Source organism: Coloeus monedula (assembly GCF_965178545.1).
Source record: "Coloeus monedula genome assembly, chromosome: 17".
Lineage (NCBI taxonomy): Eukaryota > Metazoa > Chordata > Aves > Passeriformes > Corvidae > Coloeus > Coloeus monedula.
The window spans coordinates 3,229,088-3,252,545 of NC_138797.1; the positions used below are offsets into that span (position 1 = coordinate 3,229,088).

The 23,458-nt window shown below is 42.5% G+C and overlaps 1 protein-coding gene across 1 annotated transcript in view; it reads left to right on the top strand.

Moving 5' to 3' along the window:
* PTPRT (protein tyrosine phosphatase receptor type T) overlaps positions 1-23,458 on the top strand; it is a gene marked incomplete at both ends in the record, with an annotated part of 423,019 nt that overhangs the window by 150,126 nt on the left and 249,435 nt on the right. Inside the window, 4 exons of the mRNA XM_082292624.1 lie at positions 7,681-7,952; positions 13,824-13,905; positions 17,021-17,136; positions 19,054-19,228. Of these exons, the coding sequence (XP_082148750.1) occupies positions 7,681-7,952; positions 13,824-13,905; positions 17,021-17,136; positions 19,054-19,228 (645 nt within the window). The remainder of the gene's footprint in view (positions 1-7,680; positions 7,953-13,823; positions 13,906-17,020; positions 17,137-19,053; positions 19,229-23,458) is intronic.

The window sequence follows — 23,458 nt, forward strand, 5'->3', positions numbered from 1 at the left end:
GTTGGCTGTCCTTGTCAAGGCCACAGAATGATGTGGCCAGAGTTGCACGTAATGTTACAGTGCAAGAAGAGTGCTTTTAACAGCATTCAGGGCAGGAGCTATTTTTATTATTGATTTAAATATTCTTGCAAGGTTAAAAGAGCATCCCATTAACAAATGGAGTCCTTCCCAAGACCCTGCTTCACAGCCTCTTGCAGAAATGCCATTATCCCCCTTAAAGCTCTCTGCTAATTAGGAACTTGTTGGCTTATTTGTCACTTGATCACTTCCCATATGGATTTTGTAGTTGAAGAGGGTTTGGTGACTCTGATCCACCAGCAAACCATTAAAATGGGATTTTTTTTCTTTTTTCTTTGTAATCCATGATGTATTTTTGTCTTGTTTGTTCTGTCAGGGGTAGTTTAATCTTTCCCATCCAGGTTGGTGAAGCTTCTGCAGTAAGTAGATGTTCCTTTCTTCAGCATTAACTACAGGGGTGGATAAAGAGAAGCTGCCTCTTGGCTGGAGACAATTCCTGGGTTATGAGAGCTTTCAGTGTCTGTGGGTCACTGTGATTCGGGCTTTGGAAAACATTTGTAAAAGGAGTGTAGTTTGATAACAAACCACTTGTGTTTTATGGGTAGCAGTGTCTGGATATGCACTGGAAATGCAGCAGTCACTCGTGGCTCAGTCAGTGGAATCAGTGGCAAAGGCTGCAGCTGGAAATTATGGACCTGTGGGAAACCTGGTTTTCCTAATTCTGAGTATGGTCCTGTAATTATTTGATTTTATTTATAAAGCAAAAGGGTTGCAAGCTTCTCCCCTGCCAAGGCCTTTTGGAAATGGGCAAACCAGACTCAGTTTTGTCACACGCTTCATCTCTAAGAGAGGACTGGGGAAGTGTTTATGTCACAACCTACCCTTTAAATAATTACAGCAAATATTTGAAGTAATATGAGATCAGTCTTGTTCTGAAAAGATTTTTCTTACAAAAATCCTCCAACAAAATAATTCTTTTTCATAACATTCATTTCCAGAAGAAAAGCTTTTTACAGATAGTAGACTGTCTCTTTAAAAAATTCTTCCCTATTATCGAACAATTTCCCAAGTGAATGAATTGTCCTCATGAATGATACTGAACTTGCCATTTATATTCATATTTATCAGTGAATCAAACACTTAATTTCACTGGTAGATTAATTCAGTATGACTCACATTTGAGAAATAAACCCCATGGGTCTGATTTTGCCCTAATACTTGGAAAAAATATGTGGTTATGAGATACAGAAATTCTGGGTTTGTACAAATGCTGCTGTCTGTAGTACATCAGCGAGGGAAAGAGATTTCTGAGCCTTGTTCCATTGTTATGCACAAATAGGGATGTAAAAATGTGGGAAGTGTGGAGCAGGTAGGTAATCATAAATTTCATAAAAGAGGAACTACAAATTATGTGACAGAAGCTTAAAGTGAGTGGAAATATTTATTTTCCCCAGCACAATGTATAATTAAACTCTAGAGCTTGTTGAGTCTTATTCCTGACTCAACAAAAATGATGGGAGAAAGATCATTCTGTGGCTAATTAATGAGAGGGATTGATGCAGCTTTTGACTTAAAAAAAAATCTTTATATTGCTGATTGTCAGAAGATTGAAATGGTAAATTCTGCTTCACAGCAACCTGATTCTCATGTTCTGCTTAAAATGGCTGCTTTGCCACTGCTGGAAACCAAGCGTTGAGGTAGATGGGCTTTTTGTTATATTGTCCATAAACATATTTTGTCATACTTAACATAGAGAGTGTTCAAAGACTGTTTTATGGCCTTCAGGTTGACTTGAAGGTATTTCAGAGAGACCCTTTGCTTTGATCTGTCCCTCTGCAGCCATCCCTGTGATAAAGGGCTTCCAGGTCAGTGTACGAGGTAGTGAAGCGACCCTAGTGCTATCCACGGGGAATGGAACACTGGGGAAGGGTCAGAGCACTCCTGCAAAGCAAAGTCGCGCCTCACAAATCTCTTCCTACAAGGAGGTTATCAGGAATACCAAGTTAGTTTTTACCACAGCAGGTGCCTGGAGGATGAGAGACAAAGGATCTAACTGGAAATGAGAGGGTTTGGACTGAATAAAAGGGAAAAAAATATGAGGGCAGTCAAGCAGTGGAAGAGGTTTTCCAGAGGGGATGGGCAATCCTCCTGGGAGGTGTGGAAGACTCAGTGATAAGCTCAGGCTTGATCCTGCTTTGAGCAGGGGCTTGGCCTGAGGCCCCTTCAGCCCAGATTATCCCATGTTGCTTTGTTCTGCCTTAACAGGGACAGGTGTCAGACTCACCTTCTTGGAGATAGAGTTGTTTTTTGGCAATAAACAAAACTGCATCTAAAAACACGCTGGTGCACCTGCTGGAAACCCACTTCTTTATGTCGGGAAGAGTTCGCTCTTTAAAACAACACTGTATTACCTGAGTTTGGTTTTCAAGGTTTCAGAAGCCTCATTTTGCAGCTGAGCATTTTGACAGCTTTCTTTTCAAGTCTTTAATGGTTGCTGTAATTTGGCTTTTGAAGCAGCGCAGCTCTTCAAAGTCAGCAGTGAGACAGCACCAGCCAAGGTCTGCCGGGTGCTGCCGGCGGGTTCTCGGTGCCTCGTTCCTTCAGCTGTCATTTGTCAGAACACACTCATGTAATCTTAATGAACAATGTGCAAAGCCATTAAAAACTCAGTTACGGCCTTCTCTTTACTGCAGACGTGAGAGAAGGCAAACATAAAGTGCTGATGTGTAAACACAATAGCCACCATCTGCTGCAGAGCGCCGTTTCGGCTCCAGAAAGAGGAGCTATGTTGCAGATGCATCAATAATAGGACGCTTATCAAGGCATCATTATCCACCAAGCAGGGGAAAAATTGAAATTTATGGCCAACTAGAGAGCACTTCAAGGTTTAATCCCCCAATTTTCAGTGGTATGTTCAATAACTAGGAGAGAGTGGTGTTTTATGTTCCTGCCATTGGAAAGGATTTCTGAAAATGAATTTATTTACTGTCTCCCCATCCTCCTTGCTTCTGACTGATCTGAGCACAACACATCCATTTTTACATATTCGGGATACAACCAGCGAGATATTAATTAATTCAACCTTTTGATCCAAGAACACCGTGTTTAATTGACCTTATACTCAATTTTCTTTAATGAGCTTATACTTCTCTGTTGAATAAACATAAAAAAGAACTTTTACCCAGAATAGATAATTTCCCCCCTCCCCACCAAAATTCTTTTTTTCCAGTTTATTGTAGACTTGGAATTTTGAACTTTCTGGAAGGAAGTAAACAAAACAATGAAACTCAATGATATTTTTGTTTCTTTTTTCCCCAGTTGGATATGCAACAATCTAAATAAGAGTTTCTCCAAGATACCTTTTGTTTTATTCATATTCTTGCCTGTAGACATTCAGGTGGCTTTCAGTCATCTGTTGATCAATAATTTCCATTTGTGACATGTTAATTCATTCCTTAGTCCTTTGTATGAGTGGAAAACGTGACAGGTAATTTGTTGGTGGCAGGCCAGATTGTATCTCTTTTATTTGCACGTGTAGGCCTACAAATTGAGAATAAGTCCCACCAGCTTCAGCTCTGTGCTCAGCCTAAAGAATCTGTGAGACCCTGAATCACAGTATGTCAATTCTTATTAAGGATAATGAGGGAAACCACATTTGTCTTTAAAAGGCTGGCTTGTTTTTCATTTTTTTTCTCCTGGTGGGAGCTGTTTTCATGATCTCTCACCTACCCCTCAGTGATGAATCTTGCCCACACCAGTTCCATGGACATGGACATTTGTAACAGGACAGTGCATCTCATCTGTTGATCTACGTTCAAGTTCACACTGTGAAAATAAAAATAAAACTCTGTGTATTTGGGGCCAATTTATAGGATACAGGGTATCATTTATTCACAGCTGAATTTTGTAGAATGAATATTTCATGAATTTTGTTTGTGTGCCTGACGTCAGTGATTGTCTTGATGGGACTACAAGTTTTCAGCCCCTAGGATGGCCAGGCTCGAGGTGTCTCTCTGGGATCCTGTGGGGTGGGCTGTGCCTGGGGTATCCCGGGGAAGGGATTGTTGGGGAAGCTGCCACTCCAAAGCTCTGTGGAAACAAAGGCCTGTGGTAGAGCTCCTAGGGATCAAATTCCTTTAAACAAGGTGTGAGTTCTTTTCTCTGGCAGAGGTGCATCTGTAAGTGGAAATTTTTCATCTTTTCCACCGTGATAAAATAATTCCTCTCATCAGGACTTTTCTTGAGAAAGTTGTGTTTCTTGTAGTATTTCCTCCTGTACCTCTAGACACACTGTATAAAAAATCATATGCTACAAATAGGAAGCTGTGAATAATTTATCCATGACGATTGTTTGGAAGGCTATTTCTTTAGCAATTAAGACTAATTATTTTGCTAAGTGCTTTTTGGTGGATGGGTATTCTTCTTGTTGGTGTTTTCAGTCGCTGGATTCAGGCTCCCCACCCTCCCCAGAATTGTCAGCAGTTGCACAAAGGCTGTTGTCACCACAAATAACTAGTGATTCATTTTTTTGTGGGTGGCAAAAAATAAAATTGTAATTATTGCTTGGAACTTTTTATAAAAGCTGATGTTTTTTTCTCCCAGAGGAAAGCTCATTATTTTTATATATGGATCTTAAAAGTGAAATACTCCCCTAACTTCAGGTGTCATTGAAGCTCTCACCTCCCGCAGCACAGTTCAGGGCTGTACTGTGTTAGACAAAGTACAGCTTCAGAGTAGTCCTTTAGGGCAGGATAATCTACATATTACCCAAATTGAGAAGAGAGAAGTTGAGAGGCATGCCCAGAAGTGGAATGCTGAGCCAGGTGTAGTGCAGTCGATTATGGTGTAAAAATCCCTGTTCCTGGGTTCCTCCCCAGTGTAGGAGGCGCTTGGTCAAGAACCTTGTGAAGGAACAGGAGCTCTGCTGCTCTTGGAGGGATTCACTGGGCTGCACCAGCCTCCTCCATGGGGGAACTGGCAAATGGAGAACTTGTCTTCATTGTGCTCAGGTGGCTCTGAAATGCTTCAGGCAGAGCATTTCACAGCAGCTGCTGAGCTCCTCCAGACCATGCTGCCCTTGCTCAGCAGTTTTACAGTGCCTTCCCTCCCAAATTCTCTGCAGAAGAGTGGCTCTTGCAACTCTGTAATGCCAGAGATCCTAGAATCCCAGAATGGTTTGGATTGGAAGGGACCTTAAAGCCCATCCAGTGCCACCCCCTGCCATGGGCAGGGACACCTTCCACTGTCCCAGGCTGCTCCAAGCCCCATCCAACCTGGCCTTGGACACTGCCAGGGATCCAGGGGCAGCCACAGCTTCTCTGGGCACCCTGTGCCAGGGCCTCCCCACCCTCACAGGGAACAATTCCTTCCCAATATCCTATCTAAATCTACACTCCTTCAGCTTAAAGCCATTTCCTCTCATCCTGTCACTCCAGGCCTTTGTCTGAAGGCCCTCTCCAGTTCTCCTGGAGCCACTTTAGGCCCTGGAAGGGGCTCTAAGATCTCCCCAGAGCCGTCTCTTCTCCAGGTGAATGCCCCCAGCTCTCCCAGCCTGGCTGCAGGGCAGAGGGGCCCCAGCCCTCATGGAACTGGGTGTCATCATCAGCCTTCCCACACCTGGCTGTGTCAGGTTTCCAGCCTGCTGCCTCAGCTGACAGGCTGCGCTGCCTCCCCAAGCCTGCTGGCAACTGTGCCTTCTGATAATAAATTTTCTCAGGTCGTAGAAACAGAACCCAAATTTCAGTTTCTCAAAAGTTTAGTTTGTATGAGTAGATTTTTAAGAGCAGTGTGTATATGTTACATGTTGAAGAATGGGATTGCATGGTTGACTGTGAACAGAGTTACATCAGCAATGGACATTTTTTAGGATCCTGATTTTTAGAGAGAAACCGGAAAGTTTGGATTCAGCACTAACGTTTCTCCAAGTCCTTGCTGTGAATCTGGAATTCCTTGATTTGGGACCATTTTGTTTTTTGTTTTTCCTTCATTTCCACTGAAAGGTAGCATTGCCAGAGGCCATCTTGCCTATAAATTTTCTTAGAGTCTCTTCCTTTTCCCCAGCTGTGCTTGCATTGCACTTGAATTTTCCAAGGTCTTTAGAGTATGTAACCTTTTTTTTTTGAAAGATTGACTTCCTCCTGTCAATCTTTTACAAAATGCATCATATAAACAAAGAGAAAAAAACCACATTTTTGTGAGAGAAAGTTGCTTGTAGCTGCTATAAATTTATAATATGTGACTGTTCACTGCACGGAATTGATCCAAATGTTTGCCTGGCTCATCTGAATCACCTGCTATGGTGAGGAAGAGGGAAAGTCAATAGGTCAGAAGTAAGGCAGGGCTTTTCAAACTCAGTCTTCTGTGAACTGCAAGAGGCCAGCAGACAAATACATTTGTAGCATGGCTTGGCAGCAGCATCAGAGCCAGGAGTGTCAAGAGGGCTGTGTTTGATTAAAAATTGTCATGCCTGGCTGCTGACACAAAGATTCCCCCTGCCCCAGTCCCGGTGTTTTCTTTAGCTCTTTCTGAGTGTGAGTGTCTGCACCCACATAAAGGAGATCCTTTCAGCAGAATTGAATCGAGTAACTCTCATCATGTTCTCCCTTACTGCTGGCATTCGTCACCTTGATGGATCTGTGAGGAGATGAGTGGAGACACAATGTGCTATAAAATAACTGCCTGATGAATCCAAATGTGAGTTCAACATCAAGTGCCACGGTTAATATGATGCAGACTTCCAGGTTAACAAACTCGTAAATTGCGTCAGTATACATTTCCTTCCTGAAATTCAGCCTACCCTTCCCTCCCACAAGAATTATTGTCCTGTTGCGTTATTACGAGTCAAGATGTTGCTGTTCTGTCAACAAGCCTCAGTTGTTTGGGCTCTGAAAATTGGGGTTTTCTTAACGTGACCTTCAAAAGTTTCAAGTGCCAGGGTTCACAGGTATGGATTGGGATGAAGAGTGTTGGGGCCATGTGGGCAAATATCAGCTGAGAGCTTGGTCTGTTGTTTTTGTGCTGAATCATAAAACTGTGATGGAAAGGACCTTTACAGATCATCAAGTCCAGCCATCAACCCAGCCACCAGCACCATGCTCACCACTAAACCACATCCTCAAGCACCACATACACACATTTCTTGAACACTTCCTGGGATGGTGACTCCACAGTCTGTTCCACTGCTTTACAACACTTCCCATGAAGAAATTTTTCCTAATATCCAATCTAAACCTCCCCTGGTGCAACTTGAGGCTGTTTCCACTCATCCTGTCACTTGTTACCTTGTGTTGAATATGCCTTTGGGGGACTGTATGCAGCAGGAGAACCTGGTTGTTGTTTGAAGTGGGAATGTGTTTTTGTTTAGAGCGACTGTGTGATCACAAGGTGATAAAATAATACAAGCAAGACAGTATTTTTATTTTGATTTGCAAGTTATTTAATTAAAGCGGTTCTAGCTGGCCCTGAATCTACTGGTATATATATCCTGTAATTTTAATATCCTTTCTCTCTGTTACCTAACAACTGGCATCAAACAGCTGGTTCCTTCAGAGGAATGTTTTGTTTTGTGGCTTGCGAGGGAACCACTGACTTTTCAAACGGAGCTGTTTATACCAAAAATCCAAGCAAACCCACCCCTTGTTCTCTTCTTTCTTTGCTCTGCAGGCTCCTTCATGATGGTGAACAGCTCTGGGCGAGCATCGGGGCAGAAAGCTCACCTGCTGCTGCCCACGCTGAAGGAAAATGACACTCACTGCATCGACTTCCACTATTACCTGTCCAGCAGGGACCGCTCCAGCCCCGGCTCCCTCAACGTCTACGTGAAGGTCAACGGGGGGCCCCAGGGCAATCCCATCTGGAACGTCTCGGGAGTGGTGACCGAAGGGTGGGTGAAGGCAGAGCTGGCCATCAGCACCTTCTGGCCACATTTTTATCAGGTAGGGGTTTGTAATGTTTTTTCCTCTCTCTCTCCTTTGGATGTCTCTTGTTTGTTTTGAAAATCCTCCTCCCTGAGTTTTCCTCTCAGAATAAATTCACCTCTAGTGGTTATATAGGAACTTGATGTGTTCCTTCCCTCCTCACCTTTTTTTCTGTAGTTGTTGACAGGCCACAGAGTGATGGATGGGAGTCAATTATTGACATGACCCACTCGTTCATGATGAAATTGCCACTTGTATTGGCACTTCCTATGGCACTGTGCAACTGCAAACACAACAGAGTTTATGGATGTGTAGCTGTACTCAGCATAAATTTGCCTGGATTGTTCTTGGACCTTAGCTGGTTCCATAAGAAGGAACATTTATTGGCTTGGCTTTGCATCTTGTGCCTACATGAGGGGTGTAAGGACATAAGGTACTAATAAATTCTTGCACTGTGGTGTCAGACGTGTATATTCTTCACCAGATCCTCAGTTCTTCCACTTTCTAGCACAGCTTTATTTATTCTGTTAGAAGACTTTTTTTCTTAAACAAGGGCAGAGCTGAGGAATGTAATGGCTGCCGTAGTTTTTGATTATATTAGTTCTACACCTACTTGTTAGTTGCCACACTTCATGTGGCAACTTTGCAGCCATTGTTTTAATTTCAATTAGATATTTTGCACACAACGGGCTCACACACTACTTTTTGTGTTGAAGGAATACTTTTGTCTTGTTTTATATTCAAGACACACACCAAAAAAAACCCCTAGGAGGTAATTGCATCCTAAACCTAGCAGGAGATCTGATGTCCATGTGATACTAACAAAAGCCATGAGTGAGATAGGGACCAGGATAGAATGGGCCATGAAGAGGCAGCAAATAGTCTGTGAATAAAAAACAGCAGGTAGAAAAGCTTCTCTTTTTCTTGCTTCTAATAACTGGGTAGGAGGTCTGTAAAATCTGAGCTGAAGGAGGATGCTTTAATGTTCTGCCTCTGAAAGAGTTGTGGATACCAGAAGAATCCACAGAGTGCACCGGGCAGGCGAGAGAGAAGGATAAAGAGATGCAAATGTGTGGAAAGTGGTGTTTTAAGGGCAGTGCACAACTTGTGACTGTTCTGAAGGCACACTGGAGTGCTCCTACTCCATTCCTATTAACGTGATCCTGGGCATCAACCAGAATTTTCTTCATAGCAGGTGCTCCACAGAGATAACAGAAATGATCTTTCACCAGAAAATCAGTGCTTGAAAAACCTGCAAAAGGTAGTCTGATCTCACACTAAGAGGGATCCTGCTCTCTGATATATCAATAGGAGGCTTCCTGAGCCTCACTTAGGTCTTTTACAAGTGCTTTGGTGGGTCAAGTTTGCTTTTCCTGGGCAAAAGAAAATCCTTTAAATCAAACAAGAATTTTCCACTGCAGCACAAAAATGAATGGATTAGAAGGCAGCAGTACCTGCCCAGGAGCAGTTCCTTCCTAGAAAATGCAAGGGGCTTCTTACTAACTTTGTGATGAATGAGAGTGATGTTTCCTTCTTGTCATACTTGTATTTTTGTTCCTTAAGCATGGCTTTTAAAATTTGAGACCTGTCCTAGTATTATGGGGGTCTAGTAGACTGATCTCAGTCTCTGGTTTTATAAATCACCTTGTTGCTGGTCTGCAGTCCTGTGAATTTCTACATTTAAGCAAGGTTTAAAAAAAAATGAAAAAAGAGAGCTTGAAGCTTGAAAAAAATGAAGAGAAAAAAATTATTGGTATTTGGCAGCCTAAAGTGACGCTTCTGGCTAAATAAGTCCAGAGGTGGGAGGATGACAAAACTTGGGTGTGCTGCTGCCTGAGGAGAGACTTGTTTCACACTCAGGAACTAGAATGAGCCATTGGAGTGTTATTTAGTAAAATCCTAGGATGGCTTAGGTTGGAAGGGACACTGAAAATCATCTCATCCCACCCCCTACCATGGGCAGGGACACCTTCCACTAGCCCAGGCTGCTCCAAGCCCTGTCCAACCTGGCCTTGGACACTTCCAGGGATCCAGGGGCAGCCACAGCTTCTCTGGGCACCCTGTGCCAGGGCCTCCCCACCCTCACATTTGTCATTTATTTGTCAGCTTTAAATCAAAATTGTATTCCTGGAGAACTCTTTTTACCCAAGAGGCCTGACAGCATGTTCTGTATTTTGAAAAGACCAGGTAAAAACAACATTTTCCCTAAATATTGAAATCTGCATCAGGCAAAACGTCGGTTATAATCCTAATTCACAGAAACCACACCATCCTGGATTGGGATGTGCATCAAAAATTCAGCCAGTCAAAAAAATCTGAAGCTCTCTGCCCTGGTCTGGGGCTTTGTCAAGTACTTTGAACTTTGGAGATGTGGCTAGTGGAAAACTGGTACCCAAACCAGATGTCAGAGGTTGTGTTTTAGGTCTGGCAGTTCTGTGCCAGGGTCATAGGAGTCACCTGGCTGAAAAAGCACTTAGCTGAGATAGAAATGTGGGGAGATTTATCATGTCTACCCTGGAGTTACTTGTACTTGAATTCCCAGCCTGCAAATGTTTCTCAGCGTAGCGAGAAAAAGCTCTAATGGTTCTTGGAGAAAGGTAATGCGTGTAATCTTGAATTACTGCTTGCCATAAGGATGAACTCAGTCCCAGAATGCACCAAGGGCAGCACTGGAGTCTGCCAGGAAGGTGTTTTTTTGATGTATAGCAAGGAATGTTATTGATCCATGCCGGGAGAAAATGTTGTAGCGCTGCAGATGAGCTGGGTTACGCTGCTAACACAGACATTGTTGGTAAATCACAGCGCTGCAGAGGGGCTCGTTTATCAGGAGGGAAACATGAAGTGACTTTGTATTTGCAGGTCTCAGGAGCATTTAGGAATGTGGGGTTTTTTTGAGAGTGAAGCTTTGTATTTTGTCAACTGTATTAATTTCTGCGAAGTACTTTAAATGCCAAGCATTGTTAATAGCAAAGCATTGCATGTCTGAACCATTGTGCCACGTTTCCAACTGAATTTAAAAGGACATGAGTGATACTGAGTGTGAGATCTGCAGAAATGGGCCCCAGAAACATTAATTCCTGCCTTTTCCTCATACTGGGTCTCAATTCCCTGTTTTCAGGAAAGCCTGGGTGCTTCTGTGCTTCTCACTTTGACAGGGATGAAATGCTTCAAAACACACGAAAAGACAATAATGTGTGAGTTTGAACTGGGAAAGGGCAGGAATATCTGAGTGTAGAGCAGAACAGAATAAAAGAGTCAAACAATATTGCTTGAGTTGAAAGGATTCCTCAGTGGATTCTGCAGCAGTGGACAGGGATTTTTTTAGAAGCTGAGTTGGTTGCTACTGGAATAATTGTATTGTGCTGTATTAAAGACCCTGTATGTGTTGGTAATTAACCAAAGGCAATTCTCCATATATTGGTGCTTCCTTCTGCCACCCACTCACAGCTGATGCCAATGCCCTGGAGAACTTTTTGAGTTCTTGACTTGCAGATAATTGAGAATTACTTTGTTGTGGCTTATGACTTTTCACAAATGCAAAACTAAAATAAGATTTTTGTAGCTGTAATGTTGCACTTGAATTCAGGTCTGAAGGGAGCTGCAGTAGAGCCTTGCGTGACCTTCCCAGTAAATGTAATTTTTATCATGAATGTTATTTAATTGCTAAAGTAATTATGATTTCCATACTAAAGACTCCTATTTTATATTCTTATTTTATACAGTCCCTAAAAAGCCTATCAAGGACCTTGATAACACAAAACACTTGCTAATGGTTTTTTGGATTATTTTATCTTCCTGGTGTTTCTTGGGCAGCCTAATTGTTGTCCAGTCTCCTCTGGAAGAGAACTTTATTTCTACATATTATGAGCTTTTCTTAGTTTGTCTTCACCTGTTTTTTTGTTTTTTTTTTTTTTTTTTTTTTTGTTCTACCCATTTTTATGCCTTTGTTTCCTTATGGATGTCTTTCAGGAGATCTCACATCTGGCCATGTTTTGAAATGGGGGAAGTGACCTTAGGAAGTCATGGAAACTCGAGTAGAAACGATGTTCTGGAAGCCCAAATACAAAGAAAAATTAACAACAGCAATTCTGTAGTTCAGAAGGATATTTTGGGTCTATATTGAGCCAGGGCAGCATTTGGACAGTTCAACCTTTTACTGTATTAAGCCTTCTGATGAAGGAGATAAAGGGAAGGCTGAACAGTGACAGGCTGGGAATGCCAGATTTTATTTAGAACAAAAAGAACTGTTGAAAACTGGCTTTAAATAGTTACCTCTGTGTTCTAGTAGGGAATTTTAGAAGTTAGAAATGACTGGAATACTTTCTCCTATGGAACAAGTAGCAGCACCAGGACACTGCTCTAATGGCAATAGCTGTGCTGGCTGAACATGTAATTAACTCTGTCCTTGGAAACCTGATTATTTACTCATGCAAAAATGAGCAGTTCAGTACAGTGTGAACGTTGCTTTAGTCAGATGGAGTCAGACTGGGAATTTCCCTTTCAAATGCAGAGGACAGCACCCATTACATCTCCACCCATTCATTTTTTTAACATGTTAAAGGATAGCACTTCACTCCTTTGGGAAGAGAATCACTAATTTGGGAGGTAGCATCACTGATTATTTAACATCAGTCTGCATTTTTATTATTATTATGGCTTGACATCTCTAAACTTCCCGTTCCTTGTGCATGGCTCAAGTTGGAAGGGCCCCATAAGGACCATTAAATCCAACTCCCTGCTCCTTCCTCACAGGACTGTTGAAAACTCAACCATGTGGCTGAGAGTGTCCTTCAGATGCCCCCTGAACTCTGCCAGGCTTGGTGCTGTGCCCGTTTCCTGGGGGGGCACTGCAGGGACAGATCTCCCTCCCACTGAAGAATCTTTTGCTAATGCCCAACCTGAGCTTGCCCTGACTCAGCTTTTCTCCATTTCTTCATGTCCTGTTGTTGATTCCCAGATTGAGATCTCCACCTTCCCCTCCACTGCCCCACTTTCCAACAATTAACTTATTTTTAATGATCTCTATCAGATTTTTACTTTTTTGTTGTTTGGCTTGTTTTTTCTTTTTCCTGCACTGCTGATTTTTTGATAGTCCATCTATTTTTATAATAAGATACTTCAGGGCAATTTTTCAGGTAAAAATCACAAACCCATAGGAAAGAAGGAGATTTTTATTCATCTGTGATGAAATATCTGTATTTTCAGGCCCACATTACTGGAATGCTTTCATAATCCAGGTACATAAATAAAAAAGAAAAAAGTTGGTTAGTGTACCATTAATGAAGAGAAATTCTACATGTTTTTTTAAGAATATTCCTTCTCAGATCATGTTAGTGGAATCCAGGGAGAGGCAGAAACAACACCATTATATCTGGGAAAATCTTATTTCAATCCGGAATCCAGCGTCATCCTTTGCTTGTAATTTACTTTCTAGTACTGCAGGGGCCTGCACAGCAAATCAAGGTTTTCTCCAGCAGAATCCATGCATGGTCACTGATTCAGGAAGAGAATTCTATCTCGTGCAGTGCTTTCTCCAATTGTCCAAGGCCTGCTGAGAACAAGATACCAGATGATTATCCACTTAATGTTCTTGGACTGGTGCTTAGATGAATGGAGGGGTGTGTATATAGCCAGGGCACTTTTTCCTTCTCCAAATCAGAGATGCACAGAGTTGTCTCTAATCCTATTGAGTGTTGCTCTAAGTCTTTGTTTTCCATCCCCAGCAGATTTGGTGTTGCATTCACACACTGAATTGCCCTGGTATCCCTTCGTTATCAACTAAATGCCTCCAATGACTCAGGCATTGGAATAACATCGGAATGTGGCGACTGCTGAAATTACTCATGCAAATGTTCTTTTTCAGAATCTTTTATTTCTTTTGTGTTTCAGGTGATATTTGAATCTGTCTCTTTGAAAGGACACCCCGGGTACATAGCTGTGGATGAAGTCAGAGTTCTCGCCCATCCCTGCAGTGAGCACTCTTTATTTTTCTGACTGTACCAGTGTGTTATAGGCGACAGTTTGTAGTGGAAAGGAGTGATTTACCCAGCTGGGTCAGCACTAAAATGTCTTATATCCCTCCAAGACCCCTAAGGACAGTCAGCCTCACATAATTACCTACCTTTGCAAGTTGAGCAAAAGGCAAAGCTGCTCTCAGTTTATAGCTAGTGGAATTCCCTCTCCTTTACTTGTTAATAAACTGACAGTTTTATTATTTCTTGATCTTCTTGCTGTAGAAAACAATCGAAAAGGCATCTCAAAACAGCCTGTGTGGTCAAATTCTGAAAAGAACAACCAAACAAATTGTTTCAGTGTTTCCTTGGTAAGAGGCCTGTCCCAAAGGTGGGTTGGTCTCAACACATCAGACCTGCTCTGAAAGCCTGTAAAGAGATTAAAAATAAAGCTTATTCAGACCCTGCACTTATACAGAAGTAGAAACTAATGCAGCTCCATTACACTGTTCAAAAATGTTAGTGCTGCATTTCTTCTGTTGCAGGCACAACAATAAGCTGAGTTTTACTTACTTTTTTCATGTTTAAAGAAGCATTGAGCCTCAGTCTTTGAGTCTGACCTTGTTCGGTTCCTTTACACCCCTCCAGTGGGGCTTGAGGACTTTGTATATTTTATGGATGCAATGTACAGTTTCTTGTAAAGATTTTTTTTTTAACAAGCCTTCTTTCTGGCTCATGGTTTCAGTAAGTCAGTGACAGCTGCTCACAAAAAAAGAATGATGGATCATATGGATGGAGTGAAATCAACTGGTTTTGCTGTGATCAGAATGTCAAAGAACATCTGCCATTCAATGTGACAGACATGGTTCTGCTCAAGTTTAACAGGACATTTTTGATAACTGCAGTATGCTTAATTGCTGCTTAAGTAAATTATATTTGTATTTACCATGTGCTCAGTGCTCAGGCCTTTGGGTGCATTTACTTCATTAAGAAATACTTAGTCTGTATTAACCAGATGTTGCTGATAACTGGCATCATCCAGACAAGTCCCCAAATGGTCTGTGCCTTCCACAGCGTGTTGGGTGATCGCTGCTCCCTTCACTGGGAAAGAGGCCACTAAATAAACCACGGGGCAAAGCCTCCACAAGAAAATGATGGGTTTTAAAGCAGTTAGGCAGGATGTTGTGTTATATCCCTGCTTAATTAAGTTAACTGATTTTGAATCCATTTCTTCAGGTCCTTCCTCAAAATTAAGTGTAGTCTTGGTGACTCAACACCAAAATGATTCAAACAGGGTTGGTTGGTTGGTTGGGGTTTTTTTAAATCTGTTTGCAACCCCCAGCACACAGAGCTCATTACAGGCTGCCAGTTCTCTGCAGTCTCTCCGTAAATGCTTCTCCTCTCTGGTTCCCAGTGCTGCCTTTGTTGTTCAGCTGTGACAGTCACCAGGGTAAATGTCACCCACGTGTTCTTTTTCCTTGTACAAGCTTAGCCCCTCAGATTTGTTTTACAATTGTTGTAAATCAAAACACAGGGACCATGAAGCTCCTGGTGACCCTGGAAGTTGCTGAAATCATTGGTCTTATTTCTTCATTTCTGCTTTACCTTCACAGATGGCAGCATAGTAGGCAAACCAAAGCCAGCAGAAACAGTGAAATGCCCCTAGATGACACAGTAATCCAGAAAAATAAATATATTGCTGGTGCTACCTCTTTTTTTCCTTTTGTCCAGTGAAGCAATGCACTGGAATATCTATTTTCCTTATGCTAAAAGCTCATTGACTCTGTGTGCATGTGCCATCACAGGACAACCCATGCTCCAGAAGCTGGGCAGACCTAAGGACCAGAATTTTGGGAGTGGTGGGACTCTACACCTTTGTATTTGTAGCTGACTTACAGCTGCCCACTGTAGACTGCAGGCAGAAATACTAGAATTATCCTGAAATACCATGTAGAACGTTCTGCATCTCCCCCAGAGGGAGTTTTCCAGTAAATCTTGATGCAAATTCCTGCTGCCCAGAAAGCAGGATGGTACAGAGTCCCTGTCCTTCAGGAACTGTCAGTGAGCTGTGTGTTGGATGGGACAGAGGAGCAGATAAAACCATTTGACACGGTGTAGGGACATGTTCTCTGCTCATGTGTCAAACTCTTGTACATCAAGTCTCAGCCATGCACAGCCACAGATGCCCACATCCCTTGGAAGTTTTGATTCCAATGGAAGAAGAGAGGTTATAATGTCCTCTGAAATTATGTATTTCAGTGTCTAATCGTACTTGAAAATGTACAGATGTTGGAAAATACAGACCTTTTCAGGTGTAAGTTTATTCAGTGTGTCCTACTAAAACTTCTTAAATGATGCACAAACTTTTTCTGAAGCCCTGCAAGAAATTAGTTCACTTAAAGGTGTTGCATTCACTGCTGTAATCTTGTTTATACTTTTCTAAGCTAAATAGAGACCTAACTCAGTCTGGTATTTAATCAAAAAGGTAATCCTCATATCTAGTTCCTTTGTGAAAAAAATCAGTGCCTGCATTTTTCATATCACTGGTTTAATTTTGAAGTAATGCTGAATTTAGTGTCAGCAAAACACTGGTATCAGTGATCTTAAACTAAACCAGTGATACAATACTTTCAGTTAAATGAATATTTCATTTAATAGCTGATTTGATATTGATGATGCATTAGTCTAAAGGTCTAGGATGTATTTGATAGTCAATAAAAGAAAAAGGATAAAAGGCCCTTGTGAAAATGAGGTTTGGGTCAGTCATGCTTGACAAGCACAAAAGCATTTGACTTTTTTTGACCTTTTTAGAAACAGTTTTCTGAAGAAAAGAGATTACTCAATTACTCTTTATAGCAGGCAATAAGAAATTGTGCCAGTGACCATGAACTTGTGATTTCATCCAAGTCTGTGTTTTGAGAGGTGCCAGGGCTCTCTAAGATCCCTTAGGCCACCCTCCCTCATCTCCATCACCACCTCTCTCTGCAGGGAAAAGTTAAATGCTGAGGGGCAGCTTTATTTTGCAAAGCCACTTTGGCAAGGAGAGTCCCACGGCTTTGGGGAGTGTTTGGGTGGGTGCAGCACAGTCGGGTCCTACCTTGCTCTACCCTTGCAGTCCTTTGTCTCTTTTGCCAGGAAAAGCCCCCCATTTCCTACGGCTGCAGAACGTGGAGGTGAACGTGGGGCAGAACGCGACGTTCCAGTGCATCGCTGGGGGGAAGTGGTCCCAGCACGACAAGCTCTGGCTCCAGGTAAAGTAATGCCCTGGTGGTTTGTCTTGTTTAATTCAGGGGTTTGTTTGCTTTTGCAAGTGAAACATAGAGGTAGAGAAAGATTGGTGATGAGGCAAAATCTTTTCATCGACATCCTTTGAAGAACTGCCTTAAATCATTTCTAGGTAAGAGTTTAAGGTGACAAAGCATGGAATTAGGGTACAGAAAATGGAAACAATGGCCAGTGACAGGAAAATTCTGGTTTCAAACAAATGCCCACGTACCTGTAAACACTCAGCTATAAAGCAGAAGAGAGAGGAAGTGGAACAAGTTCTCTTGAGCTCTGTTATGCCATCTGCTTTCCTCTCACCCTCTAAAAACGTTCTCAGCATCCACTGAGATATATTTTTGACTTATTCTGTCTTTTTTGGGTTCTTTCATTAAAATCTTTCCGCTGTTACAATTAGTTGTGTATAAAAACAATACTGACCTGCAGCAGTATGAACCCTTCCCTGTGAGAAGCAGAGTTTGGGGAGGAAATAATTGCTGTTGTTAATGGAAACCTGCTTTCCATTCTCTAAAACGGCAACATTTAGTGAAAATAGCCTTGGAAACAACCCTAAAAACTGTTTACTGGAAACTGGCAAAACAGCAATGTGCTTTGCTTTGAAATTCCTAATAAACTGGACAAATGAGCAAGTTGAGGTGTTTGTACTGTGGAGAACAATTTCTGGCTAATTCTTTGTCTGTCCCTTTTCCAGTTGGAAAAATGTGGCCTGGCATTGGTAGAGGTTTATTGGGGAATGCTGGATATGCAAGGATGTCTGCTCATCCAACCAATTTATTTAAATTGGTCCAGAATCAGAGTTTTGCATCTGAAAAGGCCAAATTCACAGAATCTGTTCATTTCTAGTGTTTTCCCAGGTGAACACAAAGCCTTCAGCTGTTGTATTTTCACATCCAAGTGGGGCCTCTAATTACACTGTGTGGAATTGCACAGTCAGAGATGCCACTCTGCAGCCTTTGCTGGAACTAATCTTAGAATCACAGAATATCCTGAGCTGGAGGGACTCACAGGATCACCCAGCCCACAGGATCACTCCTGGCCCTGCACAGACACCCCAACAACCCCACCCTGGGCATCCCTGGCAGCGCTGTCCAAACGCTCCTGGAGCTCTGGCAGCCTCGGGGCCGTGCCCATTCCCTGGGGAGCCTGGGCAGTGCCCAGCACCCTCTGGGGGAAGAACCTTTCCCTGATAACCAGCCTGAACACCCCTGGCACAGTTCCAGCTGTTCTCTGAGTCTTGTCCCTGGTCACAGAGAGCAGGGATCAGAGCTGTGCCTCAGAAGGAGCTGCAGCCCCTGGTGAAAGGTCTGACCTCAGTCTCCTCTTTCCTACTCTGACCAAGCCAAGTGTTCTCAGCTGCCCCTCATATGGGTTCCCTTCTAGACCCTTCACCCTCTTTCTATCCTTAGAACACATCAAATGCCCAGATATATCTCAAATATTACATAGAAGTGCAAACTTAAATATATCATAGATTCACATAATGGGTTGGAAGGGACTTTAAAGCCCACCCAGTCCCACCCCCTGCCATGGGCAGGGACACCTTCTACTGCCGCAGGTCGCTCCAAGCCCTGTCAAACTTGGCCTTGGACACTTCCAGGGATCCAGGTGGGCAGTCACAGCTTCTCTGGGCACCCTGTGCCAGGGCCTCAGCCCCCTCACCTATGTATAAGACTCTTTAAGGCCCAGCTCACACAGCCCTGTGGATTTCCCGAGGGAATGGCTGAAGTCTTCTCTTAGAAAGCTGTGCTTGTACGAGACCTCTCCCAGCAGTATGAACACAGAGCTCTGACCGATATTAAACATCCCCAGGAATTAATTACACCTGGATGCACAAACGCACGTCCTGCCTGTCTCCATTATTGCACTATTTTTCTCTGCCTCTGCAGCAGTGGAATGGACGGGACACAGCCCTGATGGTCACTCGAGTGGTCAACCACCGGCGTTTCTCTGCCACGGTCAGCGTGGCCGACACGTCGCAGCGCAGCATCAGCAAGTACCGCTGTGTCATCCGCTCCGACGGCGGCTCCGGGGTCTCCAACTACGCTGAGTTAATTGTGAAAGGTACGAGCATGGAACCAGCAAATTCATGCAAGAGGAGTGTTTTCCTCCCAGAGGACGACTGTGTATAAAAACTGGCATTCTCTTGGATGTACTAGTTTGAAAACAAACCAGTGGGAGGCACTAAGTCAGAATAACAATTTAATGGGGAAATTAAAGAAAAGGAAAAAAAAAAAAGCCTAAAAGAAAACACTGGTTCAAACTGACAGAGTCAAGATACAGCCTGAGTCCCTGTTAGGCAGGGTGGTGGTAGCAGTCTGGTAGAATGGTGGCTGCAGTCCTCTGAAGCGGTGATCCTGTAGAAAAAAGGGTCTGCTCTTCCTCAGAAGGTCCAGTGGTGGCTGTGTAGCTCCTGTCCTCTGGAAATCCAGGGGAAAGGTTGTCTCTGGTGTTCAGAATCTCAGATTATATTCAGGATGGGATGCTTGGTTCCTCCCTCTGGGTGGAGCATCTCACAATGGGGTAATGAGTCATGAGGCCAAGTGTTGATTGGGCTCATTAACAGAAGATAGTCCGGAGGGAGTTATCTCTGAGTCATGGGGCAGGACAATGATGGGCCATGAACAGCAAGATAGTCTGGGGGGAGGAGGCAAGGAAACACTGCCCCACCTGATTTCAACAGCTCATGAGGATGGTAATGGAATACACTGCAACCCAGGACATGGACCTTCTTCTTTCATGCATGTTAAAATAAGAAAAAAGGGTAAAAATGGCATGAGTTTAAGTTGGTATCTTGAATATTTGAATTTAAACTTTGCACTCAGCCCTCTTTGTAAGCTTTTGTAGTAAAATATGGTGGCTGTGGAGACTTTTACTGTAGTCAGCGGAAGAGTTTGTCAGTCAGCTTCACCTGCTTTCCTTTCCAGTATTTTATCAGGCAAAAATAATCTTGTGATGGAGCACTGTGTCAGGAGAGGCTGCTCAGGGCTGCTGTCAGTAAATGCTGGGATTGATTCTGCTGATGCCCTGAAGTCCACAGTAGAAGCATCAGTAGTGCTTGAAGGGTGTTTGGATTTTAGCCATGTTAATTACCATGATTCAAGAGCCTGACACAGGCAAGGTGTGTTTCAATCTCACCTTCACAAGGTGTGTGGTGAAGGGTTATTCCCGATGCTGGGTTCTTATTTATTTATTTTTCAAACTTGCCTTGAGCTGCACGACAGGAATGCTCACTGACTCTTAGGTGGTGCGTTCGGAAGGCAGCTGAGTAGTTCCTGAGGTGCCCTGTGTTTGGGGTGAGAGGAATTTGAAGTCTGGGTGTGCTCACAGGGTATAATTTATTGATCTAAATGGAGGGTATGAAAATGGAGGGCAGCTGTTGAAACGAGATCAAGTCGTCCACTGTGCTACTTTCTGCCAGCTGATTCTGTCATTTGGTGATCAGATGCCTCTGTAGTGCCTTGGAGTGTTGTGTGGTGCAGATGTTCAGATGACACAGATCATGAAGAGAATGCTTGTTGTGGATGCCAAGTGCTTTTAATTCCCACCAGGTGATCCTGTATCTTGTTCCAATCTGGAGGAATTAGTTCATGATTAGAACAGAATTGAGTTGCCAGGAGTGGCATACCTAGGACTGTACCACAGCTAAATAGAGGGAAGGCAGCCTTCCAGAGCAACCAGGTATCAGAGCACTCCAAGCTGAGTTAGGTGCCTGGAACTTCATGTTTGTTGATACCAGCAGGGGAAAAAATAGAAGAATAACTTAAAACCATGAATGGCTGGATGTCCACCAGGAGAGATGCTGATGGCTTCATTGCTGGATTGCTCAGGCAGATGCACCCACCTGGAAGAAACCTTAAGAGAATAGTATTGTTGTGGGAAGGTCCAGTCCTGCTGCTCATCCCTGATTAGGGAGCAGGTGAGGTTAAGTGGCTCATTTGACGTCAGTTTGATACCACCCTGTGACATACTGGGACTGCCCACCAGCCTGACTAATTTTAGTGTGAATAATAGCAAATTTGTAATGCATGTGCACAGGCTGAAATGGAAGCAAATTGGAATTGTTTAATTCTGAAGAGATAATTATTGAATTTTAATAATGTACTTGAGCATACATTCAATTAGCCTGTAATTGAAGTTTTGCTCAACTGATAGTCCTGCTCCTAAACCTGCTAAATCCAAGCTAAATCTCTACTTCTCATGTGCTTTTTCTTCATCAGAGGAAGAAAAAAATCACAGGGTGTTTCTTCAGCAAAGAATAAGATTTAAAAGTGTGTCTGTGTATCTTTTTAAGTGAAAGATCTGTTTGCTTCCCTATGCACAAGAAGTTTTATTGGAGTATTTAGAACAGAAACTAGTTTCCATTTCTCAATATTGAATGAAAAAGTTTGGTAGATATCAAAATAGATGTTTTACTTTGAAATGCACATACTCCTACACCCCAAATCGGACAGTAAATATCTGCTCCAGCAAATGAAATGGTGAATGAAGTAAAATACACACCACCTTGCTTGTCTGTGGGCACCTTTACTGAGAGAAATGTATTATTGTAAAGTAATTACTGGCAATCTTATACAAAAGAACATAACTGTATTAGTTCCAAATTATTGCAGTGTGTTTAGTGGCAGGAGATACATTTGTAATCCTGTGAAAATGCTGTTCTGTAGGCAGCTATTTGCTGTATGTGCTAATGCTTCTTTGTCTTCTGCCTTGTATAAATGACAATACATTTATTCTTCTCTTTGTACTCTCCAGTCCTAACAGCCAGGCCAGAGAAACCTATCATTTCCACCTGCACCCCTTGCCATCCTTTGGTGCTCCAGTGGAAATAGCTCTTCTCTATTTCTTCTCTCTCACTGTTGCACATGCAGTAATTTAATACAATTTTGTACAGGGCAGTTTAAAAAAAAAAAACCCAGAGATTGTCTGTCTTGCTACACTGCTCACACCTGAATGGAACATCTCTTGCCTGTAATTTTCTTCTAAGTAAAAGCTGGGTGGCAGTTACTGGTATTCTGAGCAAAATGTAGGCTTTGATTGTGTAAAAGTTGTTTAAAGCACTGTGGAAATTGGCTCGAATTTTATCATTTAAGGTCTGTATTAATGCTGGTGTCCTTCCAGGACACTTGCCACATTAGGTAAGGCTGTGGATAACATTTTGAACTCCTTGGGGGAGTGTATGGAGGACTGTTTGCAGTTGTTTTTTTTTTTTTTTCCCCTTGATTCCTTTCAGGTACTCTGGATACCCAAATTAATCACTCAATATATGGTGGGAATCCATGCAGAGCTAGCTGATAAAGAGGGAATATTACATCATCTATAACCTATTTTTCATGAGCCAGTTTTGCTGAGATTTTCACTCTCCAGAAGTCTCTCAAAATTACTTTACTGCTACCTGTTGCTACCTTAAAATTCTTCTAAGGCTCCTGGCATTTTCTTGGGGTCTGTTCTGCTACTACAGGGTTAGGAAGAGCTTGTTGAGCCTCAGCACAGCCTCTCTACAGACCTCTAAGGGTATGTTCTAGTTCTCTTCAGTTTTGTCTTCGTTGATTTTCAAAGTGTTTGGTTGAAAAAACAACCTGTCTCTTACCTGAGTGGATTTCTGTCATCCCTGTGATATTTGGGACAGCTTTTATCAGGCTTTTATCAGTCACACGAAGAGCTGATGCCTTGAGTGACACTAGAGGGAGAGGTGGGTTCCTTGTCACAGTTGTTTATTATTCTCTCTCTAGGTCTTTTCTGGTGTGATGTTTGTCACTGTAATTCCACCATCTGTTTATTAACTCACCAGGTACACCCTGAAATCTGCTTGAGTGATCTGAGTCTCTTCCTAAAAGCAGGAACTGGAATTTACAAGAAAAAAAACCCAACCCCAAACCACAAAACAAAGGAAAACAACATAGACACAAGGACTAAGCAATAAACTGAATGAGAAAAACCCTGTCAAGTTGTTGGAGTTGAAATACTCAGGTGTGAAAAACATGATAAATAATTAGCTATTTAAATAAATCCTTATATGGAAGCTTCTCCAGTATGAAATACACTATGAAAGATTCAGATTTACAGTTCTAAGACAGACTCATCAAGGAAAAGCTCTGCAGGTATTTTGGCTGTCTCAGTATTTATAACTGGAGCTGACTCCAGAATAGTTCCAGTTAATTATTTAACAGCAGAAAGTTCTACTAGAAGAAAGAACTTTCTGGAGCTTAAAAGTCATAGGAAATGAGAACATCTCTGTTCTTCAGCTGAGCCTGATCTTGGGCTGCAGCTGGCTCTAGAAATGTCACATCAGGC